At 37.4% G+C, this 13,456-nt stretch overlaps 1 protein-coding gene across 9 annotated transcripts in view; it reads left to right on the plus strand.

Annotated features, from left to right (window-relative positions):
* Window positions 1-13,456, plus strand: part of BRAF (B-Raf proto-oncogene, serine/threonine kinase) — a 207,442-nt gene that overhangs the window by 172,822 nt on the left and 21,164 nt on the right. For 6 of the 9 annotated variants that reach the window (XM_074378994.1, XM_039472551.2, XM_010340390.3 and 3 more), the window contains 2 exons: window positions 2,940-3,071; window positions 9,976-10,110. In XM_074378994.1, the coding sequence (XP_074235095.1) occupies window positions 2,940-3,071; window positions 9,976-10,110 (267 nt within the window). Of the gene's footprint in view, window positions 1-2,939; window positions 3,072-4,947; window positions 5,030-9,975; window positions 10,111-13,456 lie in introns of those variants that run through there. The other 3 variants (XM_074378997.1, XM_074378998.1, XM_074378996.1) reach the window with 2 other exon arrangements.

The raw sequence follows: 13,456 nt of genomic DNA on the forward strand, positions 1-13,456 counted from the left end.
TAAGCTGAATATAAGCTTTCCCAAACATCTTAGTGCACTTCTAAGCTTTAAATAGCTTAATCTGCACAAGACATTCAGGGTACCCTGCTAGAAACTGAATAGTTGTAAGGGCTTTCAAAGCCACAAACTGTGTAGCAGTTTCCAAAAAGGGAAGTCCAAGTTAGGACTCCAAGTTTGTCAAAATAAACCTCGAGTTGAATTGAGCTATGATTTCTTGCGACAGTAAGTGGAATTAGGGCAAGTGGCAAGATGGAACACTGGACTTTGAGTTAGAAGATCTGTATTCTAGTACCCTATTTGGCCATTAACCTGCAAGTTTCTTAACCTCCTCTAAGTCTCTTAATCTGAAATCTTGAGTTCGACTAATAGATTTCAAATGCCCCTTCTGTTTCTAAGATTTGGTGATTGGAGTTAGCTAGATTTTTTTCATTATTTAACATATGTCTAACTGTTTTTAATTAATAATTGTAAGTGATAGGAAAATTAATAACTATAATCTGATGTCTGGCACCTTTATTAAGGCATACACATTTTGTGAAAAAGATGGCAGTGTATCCTAAAAAGATGAGAGAAAACAGATTTCAGTGTTAAAAATGTAAAACCTAAAATTATAAACAATGTCACGTGCTTTTAAAGTATGTTAATTTTTAACTAGTATGAGAAAGTTATGCTCGATCAGGTCTCCAGTTTTGTCCTTACTTTTTCAAAAATCTTAGCTTATACAGTTTGTAGATTATTATACATAAAGTTTTATATTTTCTTATAATTTTTTTTGTTGATACCTGTATAGATGGGTTTTTCCTTTATTCTTCCATGCTGAGTTTTAAACAAGAGAATAATAGCCAATAGTACCCTTCATTGTTAAACCAGTCCTGGGTTGATACTGCCCTCAGAAACAAATACGGAACATCAGTATCATAGGAGGGAAGAGTTTGGTCATAACTAAGGCTATGTGGTCCTCTGAATTATATACAACATTCTTCTCAACTTTGTTTTATTTATATCTTAGAAAAGAAAGAAACTTTTGTGAGAGCTTTTTTTTTTTTTTTTGAGACGGAGTTTCGCTCTTGTTACCCAGGCTGGAGTGCAATGGCGCGATCTCGGCTCACCGCAACCTCCGCCTCCTGGGTTCAGGCAATTCTCCTGCCTCAGCCCCCTGAGTAGCTGGGATTACAGGCACGCGCCACCATGCCCAGCTAATTTTTTTTTCTATTTTTAGTAGAGACGGGGTTTCACCATGATGACCAGGATGGTCTCGATCTTTCGACCTCGTGATCCACCCGCCTCGGCCTCCCAAAGTGCTGGGAGAGAGCTTTTACAAATTAAATCACTAAATTGAAGATTCGTCGTACATTTCTTAAAATAGGTGATGTGCAACTTTTCATCAAACTCTCTACCAACAACAGTGTGAGATAAAACTAAATTTTAAAAAATTCATCTGATTTCTACTCCATCTCTCACAAAAATTGGTTCAGGCTTTGAAAATTATGCCTTTGCCATACCAGCCTCTTAATGTTCTGGCTTGGTCATTACATCACAGTTATATGTGTTTTATTTTGTACTGTATTACTAAAAGCAAGTATGAACAAAATGTATGACAAAGGCAAGTAGACACAATCTTCTCCTTCACTTCCATCCTCTCGCTTTCTTCAGGACATCCCACAGATCTTCCATCAGTGGTTCTCAACTTTGGTTGGACATTAGAATCATCTGGAGAGCTCTAAAGACTTAACTAATGTTTGGGTCCCAGCCCCAGACTTAGGTTATATGATTGGACTGGAGTGTAGTCTGAATGTTGAGGGGTTTAAGGCTCTACTGGTCATTCTCATTTGCAGCTGTTGCTGAGTGCCATTATTGCCTCTCCTAGTGAGATGCCTGCCTTACCCAGACCAATAACCAGAAATCTTGTCCCAGGTCTCTCAGCCATTTTTGCATAGTTAGTACCACTTTCGCTGTCAAACTGACATTGTCACAAACTTTTCATTAATATACTGCCATTTCACTTCCTTCCAAATGAAACAATACAGAAGACTCAAGGTGAAATAAAATTCCTGACTTTCTGACTAGAAACTACAGATATAACAATGGGTATTTCTTGACCATAGCACAATTAGAGAATGAGCTCTGCTACTGTAGCATCTGGGCTTGAAACGTTTCACTGTATAACAGATTGTGCTGTCAGAACAGGTACTCTTTTTAACTAATACTTAACCAACTGTTTACTGTATTTTATGCAAATAAGAAATCTGTGCAATACAATGACTGAAAATATAGAAAATATGATTGTTTCATTGCACCAGAACCAGCAGCCAAAAGATTCTTTATACCATCTTCTACTAAATCTACACACTGTCTTGCTTTTAATAAAGTATCCATGACATGTTAAACCATATGCTTATTCCTTAGCTTTAAAGGGGATTTGAGTTTATCAGTCTTGAAATTCTATCATCATTTTCTAAGGTGTCCTGAGATGAGAAAAGTTGTTTGTACCAGTGAGAAAACTTAAATTCTAAGACAGTTACTACAGTAGTTGTGCTGCTTCCAAGCATCTTAAAACCACAAGTCTAATATTTCTTTGCTGAATCGGGAATGGGAAGTGGGAACTGATTCTAATAGGGTAAGTCATAGGAATAATTCAAATGGCACTTACGGTATTTTGTGCAGAAAGGAATTACCTCAATAATTACTAAATTATAAAATCTTAGTAATACAATACAAAATCTCTGCTAATTCTGTCTCTTTCTGAGTTTATAGAGCATAGAGTTTTTTTTCTTCATCTTAATCAGTTGTATTTCTTTGACTATCAAGAGAATTGATTACATATTAGGTGTTTTAATGATAAAAGCATGACTCCAGGAATTACAGTAGTGTGTTTTTTCAGTCTTTATTCAATTGAAGGGAAGAATTAACTAGAACTTTTTCTTTGTATGTTCTAATAGGCACCAGAAGTCATCAGAATGCAAGATAAAAATCCATACAGCTTTCAGTCAGATGTATACGCATTTGGGATTGTTCTGTATGAATTGATGACTGGACAGTTACCTTATTCAAACATCAACAACAGGGACCAGGTAAATATTTACCACCTCTTGGTGTTTATTTTACCATCTTTGTACAAGGCTCCAGTTAGTTTTAGAAAATAAGTGGTAAGTCGTGGGTAAGCATGAAAGATAGATTTCTTGGTTTTTGGTTTTTTGTATTTTGGGTTTGTTTTTGTTTTTTGTTTTTTTACCAGTTTTAGAAATCATTTGTATACCTTTGGCAGTAATCGCAACATGGAAGTCCTTTTCTCAGAATATCAGCCATAAATGTTACAATGGAATAAAATTCCTGACTTTCTGACTAGAAACTACAGATATAACAATGGGTATTTCTTGACCATAGCACAATTAGAGAATGAGCTCTGCTACTGTAGCATCTGGGCTTGAAACGTTTCACTGTATAACAGATTGTGCTGTCAGAACAGGTACTCAGCTATGAGCTTTTTTTATATTAAATTCTTTTAAAATTAAGATTTCTTGAATTCTTTAATTTTTTAAACTAGGTAAATGGAAGGAATCATGCTTTGATTTTTTTCTATAATGAGAATTCTAGTTGGAGGGTAATTTTTTACTTCTTTCCTTGCTAAGCCCCTGTTCCCTGTCCCTTACCTTCCAAAAGGTACTAACATAGCCTTATGTAGCTCTTAGCTTTTTCTCTCTCTGACTCAGTAAGTTTGCTTAGACTTTTAAAATTGGCCAAGAAAAGTGAATTGTCTTTACTAAAACTACCTTGGATAACTCTGTATTTTAAAAGGTTTGTGAGTGTGTGTAGAGAGATTACAGGAGTTATATTGTTAATAGAAAACACCAGTTGACCACATAAACTTTGATTAAAGAATATTTAGACTTTATGCTGTGATTTGCCCCAGAATCACCTGGGAATTTTGTTTAAAAATGGAGATACTGGAACAGATTCTAATTAAATGGGGAAGGGTCCACTCACCTGCATTTTTTTTCTGTTTCCGAGGTGATTCCAATATAGACCAAAGTTGAGAGTCACCAATCTGAGTAACTTTTTTTAAATGCAAGCTTTTTCGGTATTTCATCATAGCATCCCAACCTGACGAAATTGTATTTTTTGTGTATAAATGTGTTGCTTCATTTAAGTGATTTGTCTGTTTTGTCAAGAGCTCAACTCTGTCGTTTTGGTGCTAGCTCTGAGTAGCTTTCTCACTTCACCTGTTGTGATATCAGAGAATAATCTGTTAAGTTACCATGAACTTTGTGTGTGTACTTATTGAATCACCATATGGCCCTTACACAACAATGGTCTTGACTGTGTTTGATGATTTTTAAAAATGGCTACATTGTTGCCCAGTTCATTGTAAAACTAAATTTTAGCTGTTATTGGCCCTTCTAACTACTTTGTAGCTGTAGAATGTTGAGTCTTGGCTTTGAGTATGAAATAACATGACTTTGGATCTGATGTTTTAAGCCTGCATGAAACTTAGATTCAGGATGGACTGAAATTTCAGCTAAAGAACATAATTGAAACATTGTACTTACTGTACTTGTGATAGATATAGATCACTGAAATGATTGATTTGACGATCGAAGCCTGGGTAGCCAAATGGTCTCTAATTTACAAGCTTCAGATGCTTTACCTTTTACAGTCTTATTAATTCAATCATACAGCGTAACATCCTGTACCATGTTCACTTTTCCTGTACATAATATTTTTCTGGAGGAATTACTATGGATTTTCAGTTTAGTTTCAGTTGATTTATCATATAGACTACAAATTAATAAAAATTTATGAACCTAAAATCTGGATGAAATTCATTTGTCAGTGAATACGTTTATTTTAATACAATAATAAAATTATAATATAGAAACAAGTATTATCTCCAAAATACGAATAAAAGCATCCCAGAGTTCTACACTCATCCACTTCTTGGCATTTTAGGTGCTTTGTCCTCCATGGGAGTATAATAAATGATGTGGCAAGGGCTTACTCTCCATGAGAGGAGTGTGTGACCAACAGAAGGGTAAGGCCTTTACTAGTTAATTCTTTCTAATAGTATAGTTAGAACCCTCTGGAATCTACTAGTCTGAAACCAGGTTAAGTATTTAATGGGGAAGAAGAAGGTAAAAGAATGATATCCTCTTACAGCTACCCCCATTCTGCTTCATTACCCTCTAGTGTACTTTCGTCAAATAGTACTTTCTATGAAACTCGACATTTTGAAGGGTTGACTATGGCCATCCTCAATGAAGTTGCCCCATGTATTGCTCCATTCATCCTTTGATTTTTCTTTTGCCATCTCTATACTTGGATCTTTATGGCTGTCAGATTAGACATCTGTTTAAGAATCCAGGAATATTCTTTACTGTGCAATGTGAATACCATTCCCCTGGACTCTCATGCCCATAATCTGAGGTGGCAGATTTTGCCTATAAATTCATAGCACAGTTGATAAAGCAATGTGATGTAATGGCAGGCCTTGGACTCCAGATTTGCATGACTTGGTCTACCTACCTCTCTGGGTATCTTTTTTTTCTTTCTTTCTTCTTTCTTTCTTTTTTTTCCCCCCCTGAGATGGAGCCTTACTCTGTCACCCAAGCTGGAATACAGTGGCCTAATCTCAGCTTACTGCAACCTCTGCCTCCCAGGTTGAGCAATTCTCCTACCTCATCCTCCTGAGTAGCTGGGGTTACAGGCGCGTGCCACTTTGCCCAGCTAATTTTTTTGTATTTTTGGTGGAAACGAGGTTGCACCACATTGGCCAGGCTGGTCTCGAACTCCTGACCTCATAATCCACCCACCTCAGCCTCGCAAATTGCTGGGATTGCAGGCATGAGCCGCTGCACCCAGCCTTTTTTCTTTTTTCAATCACCCCAAAAATAAGAGAATTTGGCTAAAGAATTTCTTTCCGTTTCAAAAATCAGATTTTTTTCTAAAATAGATCTCTTAGCCCTTTGCAAAGCAGTATACCTTTTTACCTTTATTTACCCTAGCACTAAAAGTCTGGTAAATCACATTATTATCCCCCCACCCTCTTTAGCATTCCAATATTTTCTCTCCATTCACCCTATTCTTTCTTCCTTCAGTGCACTTTCTCTTGTAAATTGAGATTAATAATATGCTCATTTAAATTAGGTATATTGACTGTACCTTCATGGCTTTCTTTTCTTGGAGCAGAATTGCTGTGTCTTCTTAGAAGAATAAATAGCATATATCCGTTATCTGAAGTGTATTCCAGTTATAATTGCTGCATAACAAACCACCCAGAATGTGGTAGCTTAAAATACTAATCTGTAGGTTGGGCTACTCTCAGTAAGGAAGGTTCTAATCTGTTTCACACTGTATTGACTAGAGTAGACTGACTGGTTGTTAAAAGAATCTACTCTAGAGTGCCTCATTCACATACCTGGCAACTTGGTGCTGGCTAGAAGCTCGAAGCCCAGTTATTCTCCACACGAGCCTTTCCTTGCAGACCTCTTCGAAGGTCTTGGAGGACCTCTGCATTGGTCTTTCTCACAGCATGGTGGCAGGTTCTAAGCACAAGATCTGAAGAAACAGGAAGCAAGTACCAGTCTCTTATCAACAGGCAAATTATTTTAATAGAAAATGTTTTTAATACCAACTAATGCAAAGTACTATGGGATATAGAGAGATTCAAAATGAATAAAACAAAGCATAGGCTCTGCTCTTAATGGCATGGGCAGTTCTTTTGAGGTTGTGCTGGGGATGATACTAAAAATGAGCAGACATGTGCTCCAGTAATACCATGGAGTGAATGATAGGGTCGAGATGCCAGGAGTGCTGAGCGTGGATTGAAAGTATGAAGAACCATTCCCAGAATTTCAAGCCGAGGTATTGATTTCATAGTGTATGTGCCACATGAATCTTCTGTCCATGAATAACATCCAGGAAAAACTTTCCCTTTTTTCTTCTGTTTCTTCATCAGTCAGTTTCTGCACCCTACCCCAGCAGATACTGTAGGCTGCCTGCTTTGTGCTCTGCCCTAACTAAATTCTGTGGGATCTATAAAAACATGAGAGTTGTCTTCAATTTTTTTTCTCACATTCCTCCTGAAAGACTCTTGAAAAAACTATGTACCTCCTTGTACATTTTTAAGTTGACACCTGAAAGTTTTTACCTTAAGTTTAAATAGTTGCAAAGAATGTAATTTCCAGTATATTCTTTTAACATTTTAAAGTAAGACTATAATATTAGATATATATATATCTCTCTCTCTTTTTGAAATGTATGCATTCAAATCTAAAAACCATACTGATTTTATGCCTTTTAAAAAATACTGAAGTTCTTCATTAATTTCTGGAAGTTTTACATGGTTCTTTTTTTCTCTTCAAACTATTTGTATTGTTTCTCTTACAGAACTTCATCTTAATGTAACTTATTTGTATGTTTTAAAGCCTTTTATTTATTAAGTTACGACTGCAATAAAAATATGTATATAAGTTTAAATTCAGAATTTTACAAAATTGTAACTAAAAGCTCATTTTTTTAAAATTCTGAATTATGTTATTGTTACAAGTAACATAACTGATGAAAGTAACATGTAAGTTTTTATATATGAAAATTAGAAGGTAAAATTATATTGGAAATATGTATCTTAATGAATGACATGGACTTTTCTTTTCCGTTCAATTAATGTATCTATCTGTAGATAAATACAACTCTTCCGTTAGGACACTAGATGCTAGGACTTAGTATTGATCCTTTCCTTATTTCATTTCTAAAGAGGTAAGTACTGAGAAATTGTATTTAAATTATAAGATCAGAAAGGCAGGAGTTTTGTTATAACCACATGCAGAGTTTAGTGGTCCCGAAGACCCAGCTTCAGGTTTGTTAAAAGGACTCGCTGAAAACTCAGTGAAAACTGCTCAGGACTCACTGACAGCTGTTACAGTCACAGTTTGTTACAATGAAAGAATAGGTATTAAAATTAACAAGGGAAGAGAGTTACAGGACAAAATTGGGGAGTGTTCTTGTAAGAGATTTATAGGACAAAATTCAGGAGCTTTTTGTCACCCTCTCCCAGTGGAGTTGTGGACAGAGCTTCCAGTAGCGGTGTGTGACAAGATACATGGATTATTGCCAACCAGGGAATAATCACCTGAGACTTGGAATCGAGAGATTTTATTGCAATTCAGTCACATAGATATGGTTGACCACCTGCTGGGCTGACCTTAGTTTACAGCTCCTGTAGAGGTCAAGCTGATGATGCCACATGCCCCAGACCCCCTGTGTAAATCATATTGTTAGCCTAGACTATCTGGCATGGCCTATGGCCCCCAGAAAAACAGACACTCTGATCAGGCAGAACATTTCAAGGGCTTAGTGATTACCTCCCAGGATCCAAGAGCAAAGGGTAGCTCTCTCTTTGGGCAAGGTTAATTTTAATTCTTTACTGCATACTGTATCAGCCATTTGAGCTCATTCCTATAAAGTACCAAAATTTATATAGTAACTTGTCATTAAAAATGTTTTAAAAGCTCAGCTGACACTTCAATTAATATTTTTGAAAATAAAGATTTGGAAATGAACAGACTTGTTACCCATTCGTGTGAGCCCAGTTTGACACCAGTATTTGGAAATGTCTCTGTTGCCCCAGAGGTTTTGAGACCTTGGGACAATGTGTACTATAGTGAGGTACATATGGGTAAAAGGTGTGGCTCTTGTAAAGTGGTAGAAGGGCAGTTATAACAGGGAGAGTGGGAAAGGAGGATAGGTGTTACACCTCCACTTGAGACTTGAGTGGTTCTCTGGCAAATCAAGTTTTTTCAAAGGGGATATGAGTAAGTTGATGGTTGTAGAAATTAATTCCCTTAAAACCACCATGTTGGCTGGGCATGGTGGCTCACGTCTGTAATCCTAACACTTTGGGAGGCTGAGGTGGGTGGATCACTTGAGGTCAGGAGTTTGAGACCATCCTGGTCAACATGGTGAAACCCCGTCTCTACTAAAAATACTAAAAATTAGCTGGGCATAGTGGCGCGTGCCTGTAATCCCAGCTACTCAGGAGGCTGAGGCAGGAGAATTGCCTGAACCCAGGAGGCGGAGGTTGCAGTGAGCCGAGATCGCGCCATTGCACTCCAGCCTGGGTTACAAGATCGAAACTCTGTGTCAAAAAAAAAAAAAAAATATATATATATATATATATATTTTTTTTTTTTTTAAATATTTATGTATGAGTCACAGTTTCTCTGCCTTACAAGCACCCATAGTCTGATTGGAGAACTTAGATAAGATACCTATCACAAAAAGATTAATAACCATACAAGGCAGTAAATAATTTTCATAGCTAGTGTTGGGAAGGAAGACCATTATTACTTCTAGGTATGTAAAGGAAGGCAAAATATTAGGAAATTAAGAAATTAGAAAAAATTCTAAATCTCTGAACCCAGGGAAGACAAGCCTTTTTACTTCATTAAGCAGAAGATTTTAGCTCCTAATGGCTTTTCCTTCCCTCCTCTGGGGATGGAAACCAAATGGCCCATTAGTGTTTCCACAATAAAAGGGCTTAAAATGCAGATGGCAAAACAACTGCTAAAATGTTAACCACCTCAGTTTTCCCTGCACATATATAAAGGGCTTACCACAATGTCCAACAAGACATGCTGAATAAATATATTTTTTTTAAAGAAGAGGCACTGTCAGATCTGTTTTAGATGGTTACCCTGTGAGTGGGAAAATGGACTGGATAAGGAGAGATCAAAAGCAGGGGAGCAATTAGAGAACTTTTGCCACAGTCCAAGGATCATGAAGATTTGAGCTTACAGCTACTTGTGTGGGTTCCCCACAATCATGATGTGGCATTCGTTTTTTAAAACTTTTTCTTGAGGTGTAATACATACATCGTAAGCTATAAGTGTACAGCTTATTGTGTTTTCGGTGAATGTGAAGTTTATTTTTCAACTTGTTTACAAGGTTGAATTATTTCCCTTTTTTTCTCTCTCTTTCCAGATAATTTTTATGGTGGGACGAGGATACCTATCTCCAGATCTCAGTAAGGTACGGAGTAACTGTCCAAAAGCCATGAAGAGATTAATGGCAGAGTGCCTCAAAAAGAAAAGAGATGAGAGACCACTCTTTCCACAAGTAAGAGAAAGCTTCATGCTACCCAAAAGAACAGACTAATTATAGACAGATTTCTGAGCATTTTTTTGGGCACACAGTATTTCATGAGTTTGGATTCTATGTGCAGACTCCAGACAAGTAAACACATTAAGATGGTTTCATGAGGATTGAGCAGTGGTACACCTAGAAATTTGGGGTCCCAATACAAAATATTCAGAAAGACTTTGCATTTATCCGGCATTCTCAGACTTCTCAGTCTTTGAACCCTTTTACACATTTAAAAATTGTTGAAGAACTCTACTTATGCTTGTAAAATAATGACAGTAAAAAAGGCACTAATGTCTTAATTGTTATTCCAAAAATAGTTTGACTTTGTGGTTACCCTGGTGGTCCACAAACCAGATTTTGTGAACCAACCACTGCTTTATTTCTTCTTGATGGTAAAATAAAGATTCGAAGCTTTCCTTTAATACTAGGTCTTTTTGAGGGGCATTTGCGCCTGGACACAAAAAAGAAAAGGCAGTAAGGTAGTTGTCAGCTCAACCTGCCTTTAGCTAACTCTTGACAACTCATTGCTTTTTTAAATTCCATATTGGAAAGATAAAGCCTTAAGTTAATAAGTCTCACAAAGAACTGTAACTAAGGCCAAGCATAATGACTCACACCTATAATCCTTTGAGAGGCCAAGGGGGGCAGAACACCTGAGGTCAGGAGTTCAAGACCAGCCTGGCCAACATGGTGAAACCCCATCTCTACATAAATACAAAAATCAGCTGGGCATGGTGGCAGGAGCCTGTAATCCCAGCTACCTGGGAGACTGAGGCATGAGAATCACTTGAACGCAGAAGGTGGAGGCTGCAGTGAGCTGAGATCATGCCACTGCACTCCAGCCAGGGCAACAAAGCGAGACTCTGTCTCCAAAACACACACACACACACACACACACACACACACACACACACACACACACAACTATAACTAAATACCTCAACTAGCTTACAGAGTTAAGCTGTAGTAGATACTGTAAAATAAATGCAGTGTTTTCTGATACTTAGGGAGCTCCTGATAGCACTGGGTAAATATTCCTTGGACTGGGCACGATGGCTCATGCCTGTAATCCCAGCACTTTGGGAGGCTGAGGCAAGCAGATCACGAGGTCAGGAGTTTGAGACCAGCTTGGCCAACATGGTGAAACCCCATCTCTACTAAAAATACGAATATTAGCCAGGAATGGTGGCAGGAGCCTGTGAATCCAGCTACTTGGGAGGCTGAGACAGAGAACTGCTTGAACCCAAGAGGTGAAAGTTGCAGTTAGCCGCCATGTACTCCAGCCTGGGCAACCGAGTGAGACTGTGTCTCAAAAAAAAAAAAAAATGCCTTGATAAATCGATAAATCAGTACAGTCTCTAGTGAGAAGTCCTGTCTCCCTTAATAACCCTGCTACCCTAATTACTGGAGTGTTCATTTATGAACTCATAGGCCTTTGAATACCCAGTCCTAGCTAACTCAGACAGAAGTCACGGTTAAGGAATGAGATTCACTCATCCTTTCTTTTTAAATCTAAAAAATTTATTCTTCTCTAAAGAATTCAAGAAGATAGAATTGATGGTTTTAACAAGTGTCTCAGGCTGTTGCCTAAGAGAAGGAAAGGGGAGTTAAGTGGTTGGGTGGGTAAATAAAAGTTTCATTTACCAGGGTTCGAAGTTACTGTTCCTTTGAGGAAGAGTTTTTATTTTTGTTTTGTTTCTTTGTTTGTTTGTTTGTTTTCTAAGTCAGGAAACATCTGGGTTGAGCCTGTCCTAATGAGAGACCAGTGCTGCTGACCAGTTTCAGCATGACCCTGTCCCATGTTCTCTTTCCACATCATGGTGCTCAGGTTTCTAAGCATGGTTGATTGACATTAATAATGCAAAGTACATCCTTAGGCCCACGTTTTAAATGATATTAAAAGAGGCAAAATGCTTAGCTTATACTTCTAATTGTAACATTTCATTAATTACATGGTTTCAAAAAAGGAGGTCCATATATGAACTTTCCAGATTATTGGAGGCTATCCCTTTTGTGGTATTTTAAGATTTTTATTACAGGATCTTTTCACAGCATACTGTTATGTGTCACATAAGTTTTACATGGCTAAAGATCTACATGTTTTAAAAAACTATAAAATATGAAATCGTTTTTATAGTTTTGAGGTAGAAAAGGCTTTCTTAACTAGACAAAATTCAGAAGGTATACAGGAAAAAATTAGCAGAAGTGAGTATGTTAAAAATTTTTTAACTTCTATATAGAAAAATAACATTGAAAGATAAAGAGAATAAGTGTAGCATATAGAACAAAAAGTAAATGTTTATAGTATACAAAGGACTCCTACAAATCAATAAGTAAAAGACAATCAATAAAATGGGCAAAGAGAATATGAAAAGTGATTCACGTAAGAAATACAAATAGTGAATGAACTTAGGAAAAGGTGTAAAGATTTCCATGGCAGTCAGTAAAATGCAAAGACACACAACAGTGAAGTACATTTTAATTTTGCCTCTCAGGTTGGTAATATCCAGCACTGGTAACAATGTTGGGAAGTGAGGAAGAGCATACTTTCTAAAATTTTAAAGATTTGGTGAGAGTGTAAATCGTTCAGCATTTTGGAAGAACTTGGTAGAATCCATAAATTCAAAATAATTGTAAAAATCTGTGCTTTATAACCTATTTTGTAAGTATTCAGATATATATAACAATGTTTACTATAATAAGAAAAATTAAAGACATTAAGAGTAAGTTAGATTTGTATTGATGACATGGATATTGGTAAGAGAAAAAGAAGACAAAACAGAAAACAAAATGTAGTATGATACCTTTTTTTTTTTTTAAATAGGAAAGGTCTAGGCCGGGCACGGTGGCTCAAGCCTGTAATCCCAGCACTTTGGGAGGCCGAGGCGGGTGGATCACGAGGTCGAGAGATCGAGACCATCCTGGTCAACAGGGGGAAACCCCGTCTCTACTAAAAATACAAAAAACTAGCTGGGCATGGTAGCGTGTGCCTGTAATCCCAGCTACTCAGGAGGCTGAGGCAGGAGAATTGCCTGAGCCCAGGAGGCAGAGGTTGCGGTGAGCCGAGATCGTGCCATTGCACTCCAGCCTGGGTAACAAGAGCGAAACTCCGTCTCAAAAAAAAAATAAAAATAAAAATAAATAGGAAAGGTCTATTCTGTTGCCCAGGCTGGAGCGCAGTAATATGATCATAGCCCACTGCAGCCTCAAACTCCTGGGTTCAAGCAGTCCTCTCACTTCAGCCTCCCAAGTAGCTGGTAGGGTGCTCAGGTACTGTAGGTGCTCAGGACCACGCCCAACTAATTTCTTTTTGGTTTCG

This window comes from Saimiri boliviensis, chromosome 10 (genome assembly GCF_048565385.1).
Source record: "Saimiri boliviensis isolate mSaiBol1 chromosome 10, mSaiBol1.pri, whole genome shotgun sequence".
Lineage (NCBI taxonomy): Eukaryota > Metazoa > Chordata > Mammalia > Primates > Cebidae > Saimiri > Saimiri boliviensis.